This window comes from Marmota monax, unplaced genomic scaffold (assembly GCF_021218885.2).
Source record: "Marmota monax isolate L192 unplaced genomic scaffold, Marmota_monax_Labrador192_F-V1.1 WCK01_AAM20220418_F8-fsc00051, whole genome shotgun sequence".
Taxonomy (NCBI): domain Eukaryota; kingdom Metazoa; phylum Chordata; class Mammalia; order Rodentia; family Sciuridae; genus Marmota; species Marmota monax.
In genome coordinates, this window is record NW_026695202.1 from 3,604,466 (window position 1) to 3,628,289 (window position 23,824).

The 23,824-nt window shown below is 35.9% G+C and overlaps 2 protein-coding genes across 8 annotated transcripts in view; one reads left to right on the top strand and one right to left on the bottom strand.

Annotated features, from left to right (window-relative positions):
- Washc4 (WASH complex subunit 4) overlaps positions 1-6,812 on the top strand; it is a 54,667-nt gene extending 47,855 nt beyond the window's left edge. For both annotated transcript variants that reach the window (XM_046429540.2, XM_046429541.2), the window contains 4 exons: positions 1,962-2,058; positions 2,822-3,018; positions 3,338-3,437; positions 4,632-6,812. In XM_046429540.2, the coding sequence (XP_046285496.1) occupies positions 1,962-2,058; positions 2,822-3,018; positions 3,338-3,437; positions 4,632-4,699 (462 nt within the window). In that variant the 3' untranslated portion in view covers positions 4,700-6,812. The remainder of the gene's footprint in view (positions 1-1,961; positions 2,059-2,821; positions 3,019-3,337; positions 3,438-4,631) is intronic.
- Positions 1-23,824, bottom strand: part of Appl2 (adaptor protein, phosphotyrosine interacting with PH domain and leucine zipper 2) — a 66,291-nt gene that overhangs the window by 6,791 nt on the left and 35,676 nt on the right. For 4 of the 6 annotated variants that reach the window (XM_046429542.2, XM_058574280.1, XM_058574279.1 and 1 more), the window contains 7 exons: positions 19,880-20,038; positions 19,662-19,714; positions 18,160-18,334; positions 14,426-14,462; positions 14,076-14,216; positions 13,229-13,276; positions 10,865-11,976 (listed from right to left, as the gene is read on the bottom strand). In XM_046429542.2, the coding sequence (XP_046285498.1) occupies positions 11,842-11,976; positions 13,229-13,276; positions 14,076-14,216; positions 14,426-14,462; positions 18,160-18,334; positions 19,662-19,714; positions 19,880-20,038 (748 nt within the window). In that variant the 3' untranslated portion in view covers positions 10,865-11,841. Of the gene's footprint in view, positions 1-10,864; positions 11,977-13,228; positions 13,277-14,075; positions 14,217-14,425; positions 14,463-18,159; positions 18,335-19,661; positions 19,715-19,879; positions 20,039-23,824 lie in introns of those variants that run through there. The other 2 variants (XR_006848577.2, XM_046429543.2) reach the window with 2 other exon arrangements.

The following is a 23,824-nucleotide window of genomic DNA, read 5'->3' on the forward strand; positions in this document are numbered from 1 at the left end:
CAGAGTGTTTTAAATTACTTGAGTATATGCCATCACATATCCCATAGACTCTTTGGCCAGAATAATACCATTTAATCATTTTAATTGCTTAGCATAGACTGACTTCAGCTGTTTTAATATAAAGTTTTTTCTAACATCTCTCTTAAAAGCCTGTTATTTGAGGATTACTTCTGTCTATTCAGTAGTAAATACCAATACCTAAATATTTAGTGCTTTCTCCTTATTAAAATATGTAATATGTTCTGTATTTCTGTAGTCACTATCAAAAAGTAGCTTATTAACAAAAATGACATTATAAAGACAGTTTTTCCAGTGGGGGAAATGGAGTCAAAAGTTTAGAGAGGTTAATCTTCCCTGAAGCTTTCTATAAAAGTTTTTCAATTTGTAAATAGATAGCTCTAAAATCTAAACATCACTTTGCAGTTTTAGCTTTTTATTATATCCACTTTTGACCAAGAATAACAACTTTTCATATTTTTGCCTGAATTGTTGACACCCATCTTCATACATTTTACATAACCATTATTACCTATCAGAAATAGCTATTGACTTATTGATAGCTTTTGTTTTTCATAAATTTTATTTTATATACTTATTGTTAGTTATCATTACAATTTAGTAGCTATGATAGAGCAAAGATGTCCACATTCATCTAATAAGCATCTTTCCATTTTAGGCTAGGTCCAAACTAGTATGTGGCAACACTGTAGTTAACTTAGGGTGAGTTCTCACCGTATTTCTTTAAGATGGAGGACAAATGTTTAGGCCCTAGTAGCAGTAATGAAAACCATTGGTGAGCTTAGGGGGGAGCCTGGAGATTTACAGAATTCAGTTCCAAATGGAGTAAGAGCCCTACCAAGAAGTATAGAACACTACCTTTGTGCTCAAGTTTACAGTTTTAAAATGTAAATAAGCTATCTTAAAAAAGATTTAAATAACAGTTGATAAATATTTTGCAAATACGTGATTGTGAAATGAATTTCACAGGCAATAAAAGTGAAACTTGATGTTTTGTTTTCAATGTTGGCTGTAACTGTATTCATCACTGTATCATAATTATTTTTTAAACAATGTTTTCTGTACCCCTCTATAGCTCTGCTGTCCTTATATTATCACATGTGGCCACTAAAAGTTTTTTTTTTAATTTTATGAAATTAAAAATTCATTGATTTTTTTATACTAGCCTCAGTGGCCACATATGACTAATGGCTTAGTATGTTGGACAGGGAAAAAAAATCTACTGTACCAGTAGTGCTGCTTGGTGTAAACTCTAGATGGTAATCAGTTTTTTTTTTTCCTAATCAAAAGTTCTTTTATGCCTGTTACATAGTAGCTTCAGTAAATCTTTGTTGAACAAATTGATTAGATAAGGTATTTTGGAAAAGCTGAATTTTCAAGAGAAGTACCACTTTTGAGGAATTCACCCTTTACCCAAAGGACTTTTAATCCCTTTTAACCAAAAACATGATAAGTAGTATTTTAGAATGAATCAAGCAGGCAGAAGTAAAAGCTTCCTGCATAGGCTTAAGAGTATTTTGTTATAAAGCAGGACCATTTCTGACTCCTACATTCTTTTTGTATCATTTTGGGTAAGATGCTAAATCTCCCAGTGCTCAGTGTTTTCATCTCTAAAATGTGTATCATACTTCATAATGAATCATATACACTGTGCTTGGGTTAAGTAGTGATTGAAGGAGGACCCATGTTTTAAGGGCTTGGAAAGAAAGCCATCAAGAGACATTTGAACGGATTTGTGTCCTCAATAAGAGATTGTCTTAGGCAAATGTTTCAGAACGAAAGAGAGGAACCTAGAGGTTCATTTTGCAGTTTTTGAAATGTCTGTTCTGAAGATTCTAAAGACTTTCTTTTTTTTTCAGATTTTTTTTTTTAATTTTTTATTGTTGGTTGTTCTAAAGACTTTCTTAACACAGTTGTTTCTTTAATATCTTATCTCTTTTTAGACTCTCAACTTTGTAGAGCATTCCATTAGTTGCAAGGAAAAATTGAATAAAAAAAATAAAATTGGAGCAGCCTTTACTGATGATGGTTTTGCCATGGGTAAGCTTAAATGGAACTATTTTCCCACTGATTTTATATTCACCTTAAAATATGTTTTTATATTGACTTAAAAATAGGTTTTTGTGCTCTTTACAGATTGATTTTTTTCATGGGATAGTGCTTACTGTTTTGTTTCATTTTGTTTCATTTTAGTATCTGACAATACTTTTTTTTCCTCATCATCTTAACTGTATTTCAATAGTCTGTTAGTATTGCTAATCACTTTTCTAACTTGACTGAACACTTAGGCTTTGTTTTTGTTGGGTTTTCATAGTTTTAAGCATCTTGTATTTAGTTTCCCTGGTTTGCCTGTAACTTCCTCTTCACTTGCTCTTTATCAGTGGAACTTTTTTTTTAAATATTTTTTTTTTAGTTGTAGATGAACACAATACTATTATTATTATTTTTATGTGGTGCTGAGAATTGAACCCAGTGTGTCACACATTCTGTGTGAAGCAAGTGCTCTACCACTGAGACCCAGCCCCAGCCCTATCAGTGAAACTTTTTATTCACTACCCTCAATAGCCGAATATTTTTGCAGGCCATATTATTTATTTTCTTCTTAATTGATTTTTCTTTAGTTTTTTACATTCTTACATATTTTCTTAGGAAAATTAAGCCATCTTGGTAGCTTCACTCATTTATGCAGTAAAATGTGATTTGAAAGAGTATTGATTCAAAATGGTTAGCTTATTGCTAAGAGTTATTGGTGAAGGCATAGAATACACCTCTACACTCACTGTAATTTTGCTTATGACTGTAGGTGTGGCTTACATCCTAAAGCTTTTGGATCAGTACCAGGAGTTTGATTCACTTCACTGGTTCCAGTCTGTTAGAGAGAAATACCTGAAGGAGATAAGAGCAGTTGCTAAGCAACAGAACATACAATCAGCTAGTCAAGATGAAAAACTATTGCAAACCATGAACCTCACTCAGAAGCGACTGGATGTCTATCTACAGGTAGAGGAATGTAAAAGTCAAATCTGCTTTGACTTGCTTTTTGATATCTGAAAACCATAATCCATATGGAAAACCCCATTTTAAACAAGTGAGAGGAATATAGGGTATATTTTAGGATTAATGATATTTGAAAGTTGTTTGATTCAGATCTTAATAATGGATGGGCTACTTAGTTAAGTTTATTTATGATTTATGCCAGAGGGTTTTAATATAAGACACATTAAAGTACAAATATTTTCTTTTTAGTTTTGTTTCTTTTATTCTTGATATTTTGTGATAATAAGCATTTTTCCTTTTTATTTCAAATTTGTTTATTTAGGAATTTGAATTGCTCTATTTCTCACTGAGCAGTGCAAGAATTTTCTTCAGAGCAGACAAGACTGCAGCTGAAGAGAACCAAGAAAAGAAAGAAAAGGAAGGTCAGTGAGTGACTTGAATTTGGAAAAAACCAATAAATCTCTTTTTAACTGTAGACATGAATGCACCATTTTTGGGTCAGATTTCTAGCTTCCTTTTTTCTTTTGGAAAATAATATAGACCTAGAAATAAGTCTTTAAAAAAAAAACCTAATGCCTATATTTAAGTTGAAAAGAAATTTACTTAATTCATGAATTAGAATTAAACATGCTTAAAATTATTTTAGACTATTATCTGGAAGATATTTAGTATTTATTAAATTAATTCCATTTAGGTTCATTTTCAAGGCAAAAGATTTGGAAGAATTTGAGTTAATATAATCTAAACTGTGCAGAAACTTGAGTGCTTAGGTTCTGCTTAGGCATTTTGTGATGCCGGAACCTTGTTTTCAGTGCAGGTGACTGGAAAAAACTGCAGATGGATTAGACCATTTGCTTTAAATCCTGAATCATTAAAACAAAACCACCAAACCCTGTAGTCTCAACGCAGTGGGATTCCTTGCTTTGATTTTTTCTTGAAGAACTCTCTAGGGTTCTGGTTTGATGTATTATCACTTACATGCTCAAGTTACACTTCTTAACTATATTTTAGCTAAAGATTGCTCAGGGATGTTAGTTGCTGAGTAAGTACATTTGTCAAATAATTTTCATTTGTTAAATAGTATATGCACATGACATTTGCACAAAATGCCAGGATTTTGTTCTGATCCCAGACAGTAAAAAGCTGTTTATAAAAAGTAAGTTACAAGTACAAATGGAAAGTTATTCATTCTGGACAATTTTAATATGTGAGTTTGCTGCCACATCTCTGTCAGTATTGGCAGTGCACCATAGTGGTGATTTCTTGGTTCAGCTGGAGGAAGTGGTGTGTGGTGGGGAGCATAACCTATTTAGATGAGAGATACCAAGATTCCACAGGAAAAAGATGCTCAATTTGAAGTCCCTCCCCAGTTGCGATTCCTCTCTCTCAACTCTGCATTTCCATTAACAACCAGTCAGAACTTGCTTAGTATTTGGTCTATGTAAAACAAAACAAAAACTAGTTATAATTTGTTATATTAAAGAAAAGTTTGATGGATACAACCTTTTAATTTGATATGTAACAATATTGCTCTTTTTAAATTTTATTTACGTTTTAATTCACTTTTTAAAATTGAACATAAATATGACCATTGTTGTTTTCACTCATACTTCTAGAAGAAACTAAAACAAGCAATGGAGACCTGTCTGACTGCACTGTGTCTACTGATCCTGTTGTGAAGTGATATTGATGGTATGAAATCATCAGAATTGTGTTAATATTTTTGCCAGTGAAATGGATGTTGTAAGCTATCATCAAATTGTTTCCTGGGTCACATCTCTGGAAAATATTTTAGTTGTGACAACTCTTAAGGCAGTACTCTGAAGTTCAGCCATTCTGTTTACAAAGGCTCTGCTTTTCAAAGGTTGAGAATAAGATTTTAAAATTTGACTTTTGCCTAGACTTTAGGCTAGAAGATGTTTCTAGGAAAAATTATTTGTTGGCAAATCCAGATTCCTAAAATGTCACCTCAGATCTCTTGCAGTCTACAAGTGTTTGTAATTTATATTTGCATAGGTCTTTATCTCAAGTCATTGGAAATTCAATGCATATACTATATAGCCAGTAAATACATGTCTTAAAAAAAAAGGAATTGAACCTGAAATTTATGAAGCATACATATCAATATTCTTACAAAAAGAGTATGTGAAGACGACTTTGATACTGGAGGTGAGGTACAAATGTGTTATGTACCCTTTGTGTACAGTATAACTGATGATCCTTCGTTGTTAATTTCATGTGACTCACAAGAGCTGCTGCTGATGTCTTTTGATGAGACATTGTAATTAGTTTACATTGCTTTGGGAACATTTAACCTCCAACAACTGCTTTAAGATTTACTTAATACTCAAAAGTCAGATAAAGCCATAGAATCCTGCTTGTTCACTTCTGGTTGATATCAGAATAAGTTGAATGAATTGTTTCTACATCTAAACTCAGGTTTCTTCTATGTTAGGTTAAATTGAAATCCTGATGGTTTGGGCAGGCTTTTTCTTCATATCAAGTATAATCTAAAATACAAGATTGAATAATTGCACTGTGCAGGCTTTTAAAAAATTACCACTGTGAGAATAAAACTCTAATAAATCACTTCCTGATTTTAAAAATATAGAAAGATTTTGAATAAATTTTAGTTCCCGGCAAGCTACTGGCTTTATTTTTGTAAAGATGTTAGTTAATAATTACATGGTTTAATTTTGGCCTTTTTAAATATAATAAAATAATACCTTTATGATGAAAAGGAAAATTTAAAACTTTAAATGTAATACAAATATCCTTTGGGAAAATGCTTGATTTTTCTGTTGCATTTGCCTGCTAAACATTTCTCTGGATAAATCCTGCAAGGAAGGAATTCTAACATTTTTGGAATGGGTATTCAGTGCTCTGTCTGTGCTCATTGGTTTAGGGTCAGGAAAACTTTCCCAGCCCAAGATAAATACCTTCTCTATTAAAGTCAGAAGAAACAGAATTTGTAGAAACTGTTTTATGTTTATTATGTAAACATGGCTTAAAAATTATGGACAATGGATAGATTAAAGACATTTGATATTTTTAATTCATACTAACTGTAGAAATGGCCCTAAAGCATGCTGCATAATTGATAATTTATATTTTCATTATTATAAATGTTTATATTAATGATATTGCATTTAATTGTATCAAATTAGTCACCATTTCATAGCAACAGTATTGTTTTCTGTTTTTCTTCTCTAACTTTCTAAAATTATATCCTTCAATGGGGATAGAAATTGTGATTAAAAGAATCACATTTCTTGATTATCCCCATATGTAAATTAATCATTTTATCAATACTAGAGGCCACATGCTGACTCCCTGGATACCTACAATTGGGAAGAAAGTGACAGATTATTATTTCACCTTTAGTTCAAAATAACATCACTGCAGTCTGGAGAAATTATAATTTCACATACTTGAAATAAAATCTCTGAAAAGTATTTAAATGGTATCAAACTGCAGAGCAACAGGGCTTCAGTGTATTCCCACCTGAGTTAATATATACACTTGGATGTTTTTTCTCACTAACATATTAATGTTAATATTTTTTCAGACATACTGTAATTTAAAAATTAATGTGAACATTTGTTATAAGTTCACAGAAAACTTAATGATGTTCAAATTCTCAGGAATTAAGGACTAACCATACATTGTCAGTTCAAATTAAATTTTGTAAAGGATGGCAAGTTTGTTACCTCACTTGAGTGGGGGTTCCCTCTCCCAATTCTAAGAAAATACAATATGTATAATAAAACATTAATAAATATAATTTTAAATTTTTCCTTCCCCTGGATGTTTATGTTCAAAATTGAATGTCTTGAACCAGTAGTTCTTAACATTTACCTTTTTGGGTCCCCTTAAATCAAATAAAATATACGGAATCCCTCAAAGAAAAAATGCTTGCAAGCTGTCCAGAGGCAGAAAATTTCAAGTATATAATGGGATTGGATTTTGTCTATCCCAGGAAAAGAACCTTTGTTTTCTTTCCTTTATCCATTCTTGATCTTTCCAATAGCTCGATATTTTCAAATAAAACGAATAACATGAATTTATTTTAAATCTAATCCTGGAAAGGGATCCTAAGTATGAAGTGCTTAATATGTTAGAAATATCTATAATCCTATTTACAAACATGGGTTGAAGTGAAACAGTAATAAACAAGAGCCTTTTAAATCTACATTGGAGGGCAAGAGATAACAATCCTGTTAAACATTATGCTGGAGAAATGTCTGATTACCACCTTTTTTATTCTGAGGTATTAAATTTGTAAAATTGTGGGAAAGATAATACTACCACGTACATCATGTTACTTTTTGATGCTAGTTTTTTTTTTTTTTTTTTTTTTTTTTAATTTTTTATTGTTGGCTGTTCAAAACATTACATAGTTCTTGATATATCATATTTCACAATTTGATTCAAGTGGGTTATGAGCTCCCATTTTTACCCCATAGTTTTGCTGAATGTATGAATGGTAGACTTTCATAATTTGAGGGGATGGGTACTGGGGATTGAACTCCGGGGCTCTCCAACACTGAGCCATATCCCCAGCCCTATTTTGTATCTTTACTTAGACACAGGGTTTCACAGTGTTGCGTAGTGCCTCGCTTTTGCTGAGGCTGGCTTTGAACTTGTGATCCTCCTGCCTCAGCCTCCTGAGCCACTGGGATTACAGGTATGTGCCACCATGCCTAGCAACTTTAAAAATCTTGGTACTATTCTCTTTTCCAGCTTCAGGTTGCAGAAGTTTCAGATGTCTATCACCCCGCTACTCCTTGGTATTGATGCACCATTTTATTAAACTATTTTCCTGTCAGTGGAGATTAACATTATTTATTTGGTTTGCCACTAAAGTCAATGCAAACCACAATTTACATATGCTCTTGGTATAAGGATCTTGGATGTGATATTACCCTACTTGCAGGCTACCACATTTGATTGCCATGATGTCATGGATGCTGACCAAAGGGACAATAATGCAGGCAATATGAGCACCAGCGTATTTTCATCAGTCCCCCTTTCCCTTAAATTCCATAGGGAAATGTTTCGTGGATCCTGACAGATGCTTTAATGCCTAGGGGCTTTGTTACTCCTGAAGACCACCGAGTTTAGGAAATCCATGACTTATATAGCAAATAGTAAAAAAAAGCCTGCTCTGTGTACTGGAGGAAGATACTTCATCCTTCGGGGTTGTTCATTGCAGTTTTCCCATCCAGTATCAGCTCTTCTCTGGCTTAGGGAGAGCTGACAGGTACCTAGAAGTATCTGTCTGTATAAAAATAATTTTTAAATAAAGCTTTTAGGTGTTAGGAACAATTACATAGGTTTTTAAGATTTCAGATAAAAAAGAGGAATCTAGAATAAGTGGAAATCTATAGAAATTAGATTGTACAAGGAACTCTTGAGATGGTGATGGCAAAGTTATAGTTTATATAAAAGTAAATTTTTACATATAGTACAGTATATAAAAAGTTTGGCCAGTAAGTAGTTTCGCTATTTTGATAGCTTACCTCTTCATTACCACTTAAAACTAAGTGATCTCTCGAGTTCCCATTAGTGGAGATAAATTTCGCAGGAATATAGATGAAATTTATCTTTCCATTGATTCATGTCTGATGCCATAATTCTGGGATCATCTTTAAGAACTAAAACATTGTATAATGTATGTAAGATATATGTAAACTGAAGCATTCTGTAGTAGTGCCCTCATTAAGGAGGGGGGAAACTTTTATACCTAGAAGTGTCTGTTGATATAAAATCAATTTTAAAGTATTTAAACAATTTTTGTAGAAATAAAGATACTTTGATATAGTTTCAATCAGAATAATCTTCACAGCTTAGTACTAAGAAATATTTGGTAATTGCTTATCTCTGAGGTCATATACATAACCCATAGTGGTTAGAAGCATACACTCCAAGGACAGACTGATGTGAATCTTGATTTGCTGCCTGTGAGGTTATATAGGCACAAGATGGGATAAGGAGTTCGTGGGATTTTGAGGATTAATTTATATAAAACACTTTATATTTTACCTTTTATATGGCATATTGATTTGTACTCTTAGGTAGAAATGCATTTGGTATATAAATGTTAGCTGCTATTATCACTCTTTTAGGTGGAGTTTGAAAAGCAGTCTGTATTTGACTGTGGCGAGTCTAGGTTCTTAGCTCAGTGACTAGGCTAGTTGTAAATGTGAAGAAGGCCTTGCTCTTCTCTAAAAGCAGTCATAAGAGGGCAGACTTATGGGTATGTGATGGAGAAATCCACATGGAAATCGAAACTGGTGAGGATAGCTGGTTTTCTAAAAAGGTTCCATTTCCTATACTTCCACCATTCATTTGGCACTGATTAATTTTCCACAGGGCTTCTATATGCATTAATACACAATTCAGTAAGTTGAGAAAAAGGGCAGATCACCTGGTTTCTAAATTAAAATTTTTATTTAAAAATATGTATGTCCTATTTAAAGAATACTACTTGGGAAGTGACGGTGTTGGTTGAACATTTGTTCCCACTTCCTCAGAGGCTCCCTCCCAGCATTCCCCCAACTACTGTTCAGGGTTTGGTGGAAATAGGTCTGTTGCTTTTGTTTAGTTTTATCACCTTTCTGTATTTTCCTAAATTATGTAGTGTTTTGCATGTTTATCCTTACCATAAATAGCATCTTACATTGTATGTTTTTATGACTCTAGTATGATTTTTGAAATGCATGTTGGTGCATAGCTATATCTTATTTTTACTTCTCTAATATTGTTAGTGATTGTAGATGTTTAACCTACTGTACCATTGATGACACTGGGATACTATTGAACATTCTTGCTGTAATCACTGTTGTACATGTCCTAGAGCATGTGTTGAAACTGGTAAGTGGTGGGACAGGCACACTTTCAAATTTACTATAGACTGTCACACTGTTCTCTCATTTCAGCGGTGGGTTAGACTCCCCATTGCTCCTTTCCCTTCCAACAGCTAAATATTTGCAGTCTGTGGTTTTAATTTGCACTTTCTATTATGAGAGAATGAGCACAATTCTGTTTGAGTCCTTTGTAGTTTTTAATCTATGAAATGCTTTCATGACTTTGCATGTTTTTAAAATACTTGGGAGTATTTTATATATTCTGAATATTTGGTCTTGTATCTTTGCTTAGTTAATATTTTCATTCTTTTTTTTTTTTTTTTTTAATGATGATGGGTATCAATTAAATCCAGAGCCTCACACAAGCTAGGAAAGTGCTGTCACTGAATTTCTTCCCCAGCCCTTGTATTTTGTGATGAAGTTTTTTTTAAGGTGCTGAATTTCAGACTTTTTATCTTTTCCTTATTTTCTGCATGGTCTATATCTTATTTAAGCCACAGTATTAACAATGCTTTAGTTTCCAACCTAGTAACTAACTGTTCAAGACTTGAGATTCTCTACTTCATACCTCCCTCCATTGAAAAAGTCTATTGGGGGTGGGGGAGGACTGTGGCTTTTGCAGCTGAGAATTTACTGATCTACTACAGTTAGAATGAATCTAGAAGTCACTTAATGGTCTCATATTGGCTTAGATCAGCTATCCATGTCTCTGATGGTGTACACATTACAGGATGATTCTTCTAATAGACCCTATGAAGTTAACTTAGTTTTGGGTTGCAAAGGTTGTTTTATTAATTCCCCATTTAAAAAAAAATACTCATGTTGAATAGTTACTTTTTGATGAGCTGTCCCCTCTACAGTGATTTCATTAAACCTTAGTGGTGTGTGGTTTTTTGTTTTTGTTAAATTGTTATATCCAGAGAACTGACTCTAGTTTCCTTCCAGGAAATATTCTACAAAATAACAGCAAGCAAAAGAAAGAAACAGAATGGTAATATTTATTGCTGGTTAATTACAAAAATGATAGTCTGTTGAACTTGGTTACAATTAAACACACTGTACCAATTCATGATCTTATATTTATTTCATAGCTAAGAGGGATCTGGGAGTCTAGGAACCAGAAATATTGGGGTAGAAATAGGAACTTAAGACCAAGCCCCACGACCAGCTGTGCTTCAAGTGAGTTTTAAAAATTAATTGACCCCTTCCTTGAGGAGGGTCTGGCTCAGAAGAAACAGGAACTGATAGAGCTGCATCCTGAATAGCCATTAAAAGGTCATATCTAAGAGGACCTTAAACTTCTGAATGCTGGTTCAGTGAGGTTGTGTTATAAAACTTTCTTTGTAGTATTCATCTACTAGTCCTTCTATTGCATGATGTCTAACATAGTTGCCAAAACTAGACCTGCATCTCTACTGGTGCTTGGGCTTCAAAGCAGTGCTTGTCACCTCACTGCACACAGTAATGCTGCTAGGTCCAATTATGAGATAAGCTGAATTATAAATATACAACCTTCAGGATGACAGGCACTTGATAAGCTTTAAGTAAAATATAAAAATAGATTATATTAATAGGAAATACTTAGTATTTATCAACTTGTAAAGCTACTTTTTTTCCACCTTTAAAATAGACACTAGAAACTCAAGAGATGACATTCAAATAAAGTGAACAATGCATTTTTCATAGCTTTCATTGTGGACACTGCAATGCAATCTAAGGAAAAAAGACTTACCACAAGGCACCTAAAATAACATTTGTAGATGGGTAGGAAGGCTGTCACCCTTTTCTTAACTGTTTCCCTCCCAAGTCTCAGTATCAAGGCATCAAGGGGCACATTCCACAAACGATTGTCAGCATTCTGAAGCCAGGTCAGTGTGCCTATACATCAGAGAAGTTGAAAACCCTTAAGGAGGTAGCTTTCCTTCCTGTGCGTGCTTCCCCCACAGGCCCCAGTGAGTCACGCTTCAGATTCTGCGCTTCTATTTTCACTTGGATTTCCATCATTGTCATCTGATTGATCATTTAACAGTACATATTTTCCATCATTGGTTAGTGGTATAGACAGCATTAATTGAGCCAGTGCTTCTGGATCCTGAAGTTAGGAGAGTTTAAAAGAAGGAAAAAAGAAAATGCTTAAGATGCACTTAAACCCCTTCAGTTTGGCTTTCAATGTGCTCTGTTACCTAACCTCATTCCTCCTGACTCTTGTCAATGTGGGCTTTCAGCTGGGTCTCCTCACTTTGCTGAAAAAAAACTCAAAGGCATTACTTATTCTAGAGTCCAGGCTAATTTTCCTCTTGGTCATAATATGGTACATAACACTTATGTACCCATAATTAGCTTCCCAAAAGAGAGTCCATACAGGAACTTCCCTCATAAAATCTCTTGTCTTTGTCTTTAAACCCCATTCTTTTCTGTCTTTAGTCTACATCAGGAGTTGACAAACCATGGCCATTTATTTAGCTCACTATTTATGTAGTTACTAAGTTTTATGAGAGCACAGCTGTGCATTTACATACTGCTTATGGCTGCTTTTGTTACAATAGCAGAGAAAAGAGGCTGTGAAGATAATAAGCCTAAAAGATAAAGACCTTTTATAGAAAAAGTGTGCCAACTTCTCACCTATACCATTAAATACTAACTTTGTAGTGTGTGACATTATTTCAAGTTTATAGGTCTTCCACCCTCCTCAAGCACTGAATACACTAAAAAGGTATCTTCATTTTACTCTTTAAAGTAAAATATTTTAAGTCTAAAAATCCAGTTCCTCACTGGCCACATTCAGTATGCATATTAAATAATGCAGATCTAGAACATTTCTATTATGTAATACAATTCTTCTAGACACTGCTGGACTTAAAGATACCCCTGGATGAAGGACCATATTTTCCTTTCACTACTATAATTCCAGGATTTTTTATATAAAATAGGTTCTCAAAAATTTGTTGGATGAGACTGTAAGCTGCTTAATGTGAGAGACAGTGTTCATTTCTAATAAGTTCCCAGGTGATAACTATCAATGCTGCTAGGCCTATGATCGTCCTCTAAGGAGCTAGGCCGTAAAGCATGGTGGGTACCCACCTCATGGGAAACCTAACCAACTAATATGCAAGCAAGAAAATTAATAAAGCAGGAGCTGCAGCAATGATACTTATTAATTAAAAAGTATAGATATGCTACCAGTGAACATGGAAACAGATGATTAAAGATGTCTGGTGGTTAGAATGCTTAAAGAAAATCCCAAATTTGGTTTCACTGACTAATGAGTATCACTTTTCTCTCTTGAGAAAAATGTACAAATGTCTATAGAATAGTTGTTAAACCAGCACTAAAATCCACCTTACCTTTTGAACCTCAATAATTTCTTTTCCCAAATTAATAGCATAACATATCTGCAAAAGACAAGAAAAGTAGTGTTTGGTAAAGGTAGAAAAGGATAAAAATTTTAGGAAAAAATGTGATATGGAAGTATAGTGAGGGCACTGTTTATGTCCACATGGAAAGACAGGATTGGCTGTTGGAGATTTGTCCCAGCATACAAATGTCCTAACCTCCTATTGCTGATTTATACCATACAAAAAACATTACAGGAAAGTTAAGTTATTCCAGCATTTAAAATTCCTGATAGGATTTTTTTTTCTCTGAAGTAAGTATATTTAGCTAATACATGTTCAGATACATAATAGTAAACAGATACTTAATAAAAAGGAAGATTAACTTTGATAATTCTAAGTACCAGATGTAGTCAGTATTTTTCATACTAAACAAAAGAACAGCTTAGATGTGTTTTCCTGGTATCTTCCTTGATTTGCTCTCTGAGACTATTCTCTACTGTAACTTTCCGCTTTATTATTTCTTTTAAGGAACAAATTTGGGGGGAACTGCTTTTAACATTTCATGATATCCTTACAATAATAAACTATCTTGCTAATATAGTTCTTCCCCATTCACCCTATTTTAGCTGACATATAATTTGTTCCATGGGAAAACTTTAATCAAGTCAGTTTTCTTAATTTAGTAGGGCCTTCCTAGGAACTATCACTGTCTGAACTCCTGGATGGAGGCACAGGAATAACCAACTAGATACAGGGGGCTAGTGCAGAAAGAAAATCATTAAAAATGGACTTGTCTGGATTGAGATTTTACAGAATCTTAATATTAAAAAACAAACAAACAAAAAAAAAACAAGACCTTTTCGCCTTCTGAGTTGCTTTCAAAAATGTACGTGCTGAGAGACTCTTCTCCTGTGGACTCTGGAATTCGGGTGACAAAGCCAACCAGTCTTTTATTTTCTTGATGAGCAGCAAACTGTGTGACACTGGTAAGTTCAAACTGGAGGGATGGGAAAAGGTTAGATGTGTAATCACAACAACTGGGATTTTAAAAATAAGGTTATTCTCTATGGAAAAGTCATGAAAAAGAGTGTACTAGTAGTGACAGTCATTTAATTTAACAAATTATTAAGTGCCTAGGTGTGTTTAAAGTAGAAGGTGAGGTAAAAGGCATTGAATCACTAACATTAACATGGATGAGGTACTTACGTTGGCCCTTGACACCTGAGTCTGAGGATCTATCAACCTGCAATTTTAAGAGATTTATAATATCACAAATGTTGAAAAAACTTATAAGAACTGGTGAGAGAGGGGTTATAAAGTAGGTAAAAGTTCAGAATGAAGTCATCAAAAACCTCAGAGATGAAAAATAAGGTCTGGCTGAGGGCAGGGCAAAACAGTTTCATGAGACCATGTGCTGTGGTTTCTGCCTTTTTTGAACCTCTGTAGGTAATACTCAGGCTGTCTATAGTGGAAGATTATAAGCAAGTAGAAGAACTGATTTTCAATGTTTTGGTGCTTACCCCCCAAAAAAGCAGCAGCATAATTTTTGAGAGTTCTAGTGTATAATAGAATGGATCATATTCTGAACAAGCTTCCTTCTGAACATTCATTGGCTACTTTAGTTCCCCTGAAGTGCTGGATCGATTTATTCTAAATTTAACTTAAAAAAAGGTGGTGGGGGGGGTAGGTGTGAAAAGAGAATGAAGGGGTTTTGACAAAACTATACTTTTCAGGATGGATGTAAGAGGGGTTATGTTTAATTTCAAGAAGGCATTTCAGACTGTATTCTTTCAACATTTTAAGCTTCATTTAATAATAAGGTTGATGTATCTTGGACCTGCATTAGAGAATTTAATGTTGTCTTAAATATAAAGAGGTAAATTTCCCCTATATACTTATATTGTGTTAGTTTGATTAACATGGTGTATAAATTATTACGGAATTGGTATAGTTTTTTTTAGGTGAAAGCAAAAACTCTGTTTTTAAAACAATGGTTATAATTTCCATATATTTGAAATGTCTAGAGTAGGCAAGATATGTGTAGAGTAGTCAAGATATGTCCTGGATCTATAAAAGATCCAGGACATATCTTGAGAAAAGCTTTTAAAAAAACAAGATTTTATTCATAATAATCTAATCCTCAGGGTAAGGTTCATCAGAAATATTTGAAAATGTTTAAAATAAATGAAAAGGGCAGATTTAATGAACAGCAGAAACTAAATCCTCATTTTTGCCAAAGTTTTAGTTACCTTTCTTGAAGCTAACATTGAGCATTTTCCATGTCCCAGTCAGTTGTAAATGCTTTAAATATATTAACTCAATTATTTCTTATTTCAACACTATGAGGTGTGGATACAGTTTTCATTTTACAGTTAAAGGAATTGAGATACAGAGGTTAAGGAAGTTTGCCTGAAGTTGTGCAGCTAAGAAATGCCATAGCCAGATATAAAACCCTCTTATAGTCTGGCCTCCCATAGAAATCACAGGCAGATGGGCTGTCCAGCTGGTAAGAAGCATTCCAGACTTTGTAACAGTAATGTATACCACTGTATGTTAAAACACTGGCATCCATTCCACCTTTAGGTCTCTTAAGTTTGGTTAGAGTGAATCAATCTCTGTGTAACAACTCCAGGTATATCTGAAAAACAGATTTGTAGAGCTCTGTGTATGTAATGGAAATTCGATCTTGTGATTGAGATCTCCTATGTTCTTGGGTAGGCAGAATTAATATTGTCAAAATGGCCATTCTACCAAAACTGTTATACAGATTTAATGCAATTCCTATTAAAATCCCAATGACATTCTTCATAGAAACATAAAAAGCAATCATGAAATTTATTGGAAAAATAAGAGACCCAGAACAGTTAAAGCAATCCTTAGCAAGAAGAGTGAAGCAGAAGGCATCAAAATACCAGACCTTTAACTATACTACAGAGCAATACTAACAAAAACTGCACGGTATTGGCACCAAAACAGACATGTAGACCAATGGTACATAATAGAAGACACAGAGACCAACCCGTATAAATACAATTATCTCATACTAAACAAAGGCACCAAAAACATATATTGGAGAAAAGATAACCTGTTCACCAAACGGTGTTGGGAAAACTGGAAACATATGTAGGAAAATGAAATTAGACCTCTATCTCTCACCCTGCACAAAAATCAACTCAAAGACTTAGGCACTGGAACAGAGACCCTGCACCTAATAGAAGAAAAAGCAGGACTCAATCTCCACCAGGTTGGCTTAGGAACTGACTTCCTTAGCCAGAGATTTGGTTGTTTGCTTATTGGAAAATCCACAAAGGTCCACGTTTAGTTGTTTAAAATGCCAGAGGGTGGTTTTTCAATGTATCAATTTAAGTTTATTTAACTTTCTCACTTTTTAAAAAAATTTTTGTTTTCTTGTATACTTGACACAATTATTCTTATAGTATTTCTCTTTTTTCAGTAGTGGGGATTGAACTCGGGTCTTTTCACGCTGAGGTACATCTCCAGCTCTCAGAACGGGATCTTACTGAGAGGCTCAGGCTGGCCTGAAACTTTCAATTATTTTGCCTCAGCCTATTTCTGTAAACCATTGCAAATTCTATTCAACAAGACAGACTAGAAGTAAATACAAATGAGCAGTATTGATTGATGATAGGAATTAAGCTGAAGTCGGAGGAATGGAGTGGGAAAGAAAGGAAAAGTATTTAAGTAGAGTTGATCAGTCTCAGTGATTAACTAGATTAGGAATTTGGAGAGAAAGGTATTTAGGATACTTTTAGTTGAGTGATCAGATAGATGAAGTTGACTTAATTTTTTGTCTGAGTCAAGGGAAGATATAGGGCTGCTGTACTTTGTAACAGATCACATGATAAAAGCTTATATTTTGTTCCCAAAGGCCCGCACGAGACTTATTCAAACCAAGACCAAGACAAGTAGGCCAAGGCTTGATAACTGGCCATAGTAAGGAGACTTGACATTGTGAAATTCTCGGAATGAATTATTATTCCCAGTTTACTATCTCCAATCAAAATCTCTAACCAGTAACAAATGTTATTGACATTTTTGGCTCTGACAGAGTGCTGTCTCATAGAAGTACAGTATGAAGTCTTACACATCATTTAAGTCTTCCCAACAGCCACAGTAAGAAACATGAAAAGAAACAAATGAAATTAATCTAAAATACTGTCAGACATGTACCAAATCTAAAAATTATTAGATGTTTTACATTCTCTTTTGGGGGAGGGATGATAAAAATTTGGTATGAACACTGAAAAACTAACTCAATTCCAACTAGTTAAGTGGTCTAGTTTAGGCAGATTCATGTTTTTTTTTCATTGTTAATTTTTATAAACAGTACTCTCAAATGAGTCTGATTTTCAAGCTGAGATATGACATGGAGAATAGCATAACAGCATGTTTAGAAACATAGTACACGCTGAGCATACCTAATCTGAACATTCAAAATCCAGAATGCCCAAAATCTGAAATGTGCTGACATGATGCCTCAAGTGGAAAATTCCACACCATGAAATTTTATTTCATGAACAAAATTATTAAAAATATTATATTATTAAAAATAATATTATATTATTAAAAATATAACATTACCTTTGTGTATATGAAACAAAAGAATTTCATATTTAGACTTGGGTTCCATCCCCCAACACCTCAAATATTCCAAATCTGAAAAAATTCCAACACAGTTCTGGTCCCAAGCATTTCAGATAAGGGAATTCCAGTCATCGCTGAATTCTTGTCCTTAAAGGAGCACCTTTTATATTATATCTTATAAAATGGAAATGTAAAAAGGAAAGGGGTGAAACAAGAGTAGCATCTTCATCTAATTCAATTGAACATACTCCAGCACTAACGTTTCAGATGGTTGATGTGTCCTAACAGAGGAATCAAATGCAGCCATGAGAGTCTGAAAATGAAACCAAATGTACCTCAGAGTTTGACTGGTGACCATCAGATGAGACTCTGTCATACGGAAGATGTTATGAATAGCCCGAGCTGCTAACACTTGTCTCATTGCTTCATAGATCACTTCAGTAGTGCTGTCTGTTTTAACTGCCATTGACCCCAAAAAACGAACTATAAACATCTGTTGCAAAAGAGAATCTGCAAGAGAGCATATTCTGCTCAGAAACACATTTATTTTGCCTGCTGTTAATCTGCTTACCAATGCCAGATACCCCTGTCTGAACAGGCCAAAGACCTCAGGCTTGCTTTCTATGATGAACTTTCTACTCAACTTTCTCAATAAGACTTTTCAAAGCCTGGTATTGCTAAAAGCTCTGAATCTTTTCTCTACATCTGTCAGTTTGAAACTACTTTAAACAGACTAGAAAAGCTCTTCTTTTTCTCCATTTATGAGATGGAAGTGCCAGGTGAATGTCCTTCTAGAACTAAATCTCAAGAGCATTTCCACTAGATCCTAGAAAACTCATTAATTATTTGGGCTTCTTATAGAGGCAGCTTTATTTGTGGTAAGAGAGACCTGATGTTGGGTCTCACTCAGCTCATACATCATATTTATAACTGAGACAATGATTATAAACCAAAATAACTTATTAATCCTAAAGAATTTCCAACATTAGCTTCTAGATATTGGCATATAATCTGACAAAACTGGATAATGGCAACCACAACTGAAAGATAATGAATGTTTTTTTAAAGTTCACTTTTTCTGTAGGAACAATAATTCATGCACCCATTATTTTAAACTGAAGGGCCTCTTTTTTTTCCTCTGTCCCTAAAAATAACTTAAGGGTTTAAAAATTAATAGGAAACTATAAATGGTTACTCTAATAGTAACTTTTGTGGGGGTACCAGGGGTACTTAATCACTGAGTCACATCCCCAGCTCCTCTTTATATTTTATTTAGAGACAGGTTCTCACTAAGTTGCTTAGGTCTTTGCTAATTTGCTAAGACTGGCTTTGAACTCATGCTTCTCCTGCCTCAGCCTCCCAAGCCACTGGGATTACAGGTGTGTGCAACCATTCCTGGCTCCTAATTTCTTTTTTTGTATAGACAAATTTGAAAGATTTTTTAAATTATTTATTTAATTAGGTTTATATGCATTTTGATTCATTGTAGACAGTTGCAGCACAACTTTTCATTTCTCTAGGTGTAATGATGTAGTGTCGTACCACATGTGCAGTCATACATGTACCTAGGGTAATAATGTCCATCTCATTCCACCATTGAAAGATTTTTTTCCTTGGATTGTTGACACACAGTGTACAAAGACAGCCAGATACAAGTAGCACCAGACTTTAGGCACAACGTATTTCTCTGGAGGAGCCCCAAAGACAGTATGGGGTGGCGCATAATTTCAGTTCATATTCGAAATCAGAGTTCTCTTAGGACATTTCACATCTTGTTTCAATGACCCTGATCATTTTCTGCAGGGGAAAGAGTAAGCACACCAAACTTGCCACTTACCTTCTGCTTCCGGAAATGACTCATCTTCAGTTTCACCAAAAGGGTTGATCCGCCTAGGGGAATAGCCAAGGTCAACAATCATGACAGCTGCTGCTGAAAGGACACTGAATACACTGAATTCTAAGTCAGAATGAGCAGTGACCTTTGGTGGTGATGGTGGAAGGAACACAAGATATCAAATCTACTTTCTCCCAGAGATATCTTCCCTTAGCCCATACCTGCTCCCTCTGTTCTGATCGAGGAATTCTGTGGCAGGAAGTACAATATCAAACTGAATAGGCGTCCCAGGTGCGATCAGTTCTTCTGCTTCAGGAATACTGACTGTTGCTTTGGGAACAATCTTGTCATTTTCTGTTTCTGAATTTTTCAAGTTCTGGCTGAAGTATAAAATGGGGGACAGGGAATCAAATGACTTTTAAAAATAAAAATACAAGGGAGATTTCAGTCCCTCACTCCAATCACATCTGGCTAAAAACCTTCAGATCGCCCCACAACATTCTGAGCTGTGTCCCCTACAACCTGTTATATCACGTATCTCTTCCTTTGGACAGGTTTTTGAGGGTGGGCTGTAGCAAAGTCATATTATTATTTAAAAGTAGGGACTGTTAGTAGGAACTCAAAAAGTGTTAGCTACAAGAACCAGTGTCTTGGCATTTGATCAGTCTGGTTCTGATTACCTGGAACCCTCTCCCCTTCCTGTGATGACTTCCTCTAGAGCCACACCTCCACGTGCTGCACCTTGCAGCTGCCTCCAGCTGGGGATGTGGGGTGCCTGATGTTGAAAACCCTGTGCTCCCCCTATTTTTGTCCCAAGGCCTGCCCTCACTGCATGTGTCCTACCAAGTGTTCAGGGAACAACCAATTAGCCAGCTCTCCCCCACACACCAGCCTGTAAGTCTTTAGCTCCTGAGTCTTCAAAGTCACAGAGCCAGTCTGGTACCCCTGAGCTTAACACTGTGATATTCCCGCCCCGCTGCCACAAACCCCACCACTGCTTCTGAGGGGACCCTATAAAAACAGCGTGTCATTTGCATAGTAATTAATCACGTACCAACATATTTCTTCTAGTGTCAGAATACAACAATTTAATTTCACCATTGAAAAATCTTTTCTCCTTAGCTAGAGTGTAAACTCCTTTGAGGGGCACAGAATATCAATATTTTTATTTAATTGTCAGGATCATACAAAGCCCTCAATTATCTTTCTGTTCATTTGATGTTTTTATAACAACTTTTTGTTATAAAAACATCAAATGAACAGAAATGTCTGTGTGAAACTACAAGAATCATTTGACAGATGGTCAATGACTGAATGGAATGTGTTGGACTACATAGGCTTGGAGATGGCCACTGCAAGAGAACCTTGGAGACCTTTTAAACTCCATTGGTAACAGAAAAAGAAATTGAGGCTCCTAGACAACCTGTGAGTTAGGTTACGAGTGGTGGAGCTCCCCTTGCTGCCTCAGTAATCTCAGTGGTAGAATCACAGCTGCTCTTTGATCCTGTTGTTATGAAGGACCTATGATTTAATAAGTAGTAAGCCTAAGAGAGTGGTGTGAGTAGAAGTTTAAAGGGAGAAAGTCCAAGATTTTGGCTCCCCAGAGGGTCAAGTGGGCGGTAGCCCAATCAAGTGAGGGTGGGACCAGGTTACTGAAGACCTTAATGCTAACGTTTTTTGGGGCTGGATCAGAACTTGACTCTCCAGTACAGGAAGCCACTGAGGACTCTGAACAGAGTAACACGTCAAGTTTCACCTGGGATCTCCAGTTCTGATGGACACTTTGTAGTCTCATCCTAATTGACCTCTAATGGACATGGCTTCTCCTCTCTGAAGCCATTCTCATCCAGGTTCTGCTGTGCCACATTTATGGGTTTTCTCCAGATGTTGGAGTTCTTCAGGATTCTCTCAGAGCCTCCACTCCTCCCTCTACCTGCTCGCCTCACACAATCTCTTCCACTACCGTCTCATGCTTTGGCTCATACCTGCTCAGACTTGCATTCTAGCCAGAATCCTTGGTCAAATGCTTGACTGGGAAGACTTGAAAGCCTCTTCAACCTAACTTGACCCAAACAGAACTCCTCTTTGTGTCTGCTGCCACTAGACACAAAGGTTGTCCTTTGCCTGTCCTTTTCCTTCTACTCCATATCTCATCCATCACATGTCCCAAATGACTTACCTACAAAATAAATCAAATCCATGTCCTTTTCATGTCTGCCATGGTCCTGGTCTAGCCACCACTCCCAAGGACTGCCTGGTTCTGCCTCACCATCTTTGTCTGCCCTCCTCCCTCCATGAGTTCCCAAGATCCTGAGTGTGGCTTTCTTCTGGTCAGCCTCATCTTGCTCCATGATCTCCTTTGCCTAACCATTTCTCAGATTTGCTAAGCTTTTTCCTGCTTCATCACACCTGTTGTCAGGAATGCATCACCTCTGGCTGGCTGCAAGAACAGTGACTTCTCATCTTGTATTTGTCAATTTGAACACCTCCACAGACAGGCCCTGCACAGGCCATCTCTACACTGTCCATGACAGCACCTTGGTCATTAATATCACAGTTCTTTCCCCCATTTTAACAGTGTAGGTTTGCCTTTTGTCTGTCTTTTCCAAGTATTCTGTAAGTTTACCTAGTTCAGGCCTGGGCACACAATATTTGTTGAAGCAGGTATGTAATAACTGCAGAGTGAGGGAATTTCATGCAGATTTGTTTAGAAGTAAACGGCAGTTTATTCCCAAGAAAACATTTTCTTTGCTGCTTTCCTCTGTTGTCATCAAAACATTTCTTTATTCTTAATGAGCTATTCTAAGAGAGGCTCCCTCCCCTCACAGCTCTGGAGCCATCTGGTAGCCACATTTGTCACCCCTTTAATGTTTGGGTTAAGTCAACTGGCTGGCTTACCTACAAAATAAATCCAAATTCATGTCCTTTTCATCTCTGCCATGGTCCTGGTCTAAGCCACCATTCCCAAGGACTGCCTTGTTCTGCCTCTCTATCTTTGCCCTCCCAGCCCTCCATGACTCCCCAAGTCGTCCACTTTCCCCCAAGGGACTCTTCTGTGTCCCTTCTGTAGAGTCTAAGAATGTGACTTACTTATTCTAGGAGAAAAATCAGTTACTGAATAATTAAAATGAGCTGCAAGTTTCTTTCCAGAAAAAAAATCACACCTTCTAATACTGACACTGAATTACCCATCAGCACTCTAGGAAGATGGCACCTTAGAGCTGGAGGGGCTGTGGAGGTCATGTGGTTTCTCAGGTCACCAAATGAAGTAGAGAAGGTCCAGCAGCTGACTGGCTCACTCAGGGACATCAGGCTGTGCAGGCACCTCTCTTCTTCGGCCACTGATGTCGTGGCTTTAGGAACAGAAGGCTGAAGGGCTCACCTGCACCTCCTAGATCTTTACTCACTCACTTCCACATGGCGCTTTCCCTAGAGCTGCACCTCGTGAGCACACTACACTGCTGCTGGAATCCACTAAGGCCTGCCTTAAAGCACCCAAGTCTTCCTCAGACTTGTCGCCTCTTTATCATTCCTGTCACTGCTGTGAAGGGTCCATGTTTTGCTTGATGCCAGTACTACCACCAGCTGGGTCTCACTTTCCTTACCACCTCCTGCCCAGTTTATCCTACGTAATGCTGCAGAACGGTCTTTCTAAACCTGGTTCTGATTGTCACCCCTTTTCTTAAAACATTCAGTTTTGCTCCACTGCCTGTCACTTCTGAGCAGGACATATCTTTTACTGTCAAGCTCAAACCTATTTTTTGGCCTTACCTGGTACCGCTCTTCACATACCCAATGCCAGGAGTGTGAACTTAGGAAGGTACGTAACCACTGGGCTTCTGCTGCTTTAGAGAGTGTCTAAAAGACACTGTGCAGTCAGGATTTTAATTGCCCTTTGATGCCATGCTTTCACCAGCATGCTAAATAATCCAGCCCTCTACTACCTAGTTTGCCATGTAGAGATTCTCATGAAGACAAAAGGTTGGATTTCCTAAAGTCAATCCTAAAATGGTATTCAAGAGAAAAGCTGTTATGTAAGAAAATGTTCACCTTGATAACAGCAGCAAACAATGGAAGGAGAGAACCTAAATATTCAATGGCTAATGGCAATAATAAATGATGTAATGGTATTAAACCATCACAAAAAATCTAGAAATGTTTAAAAA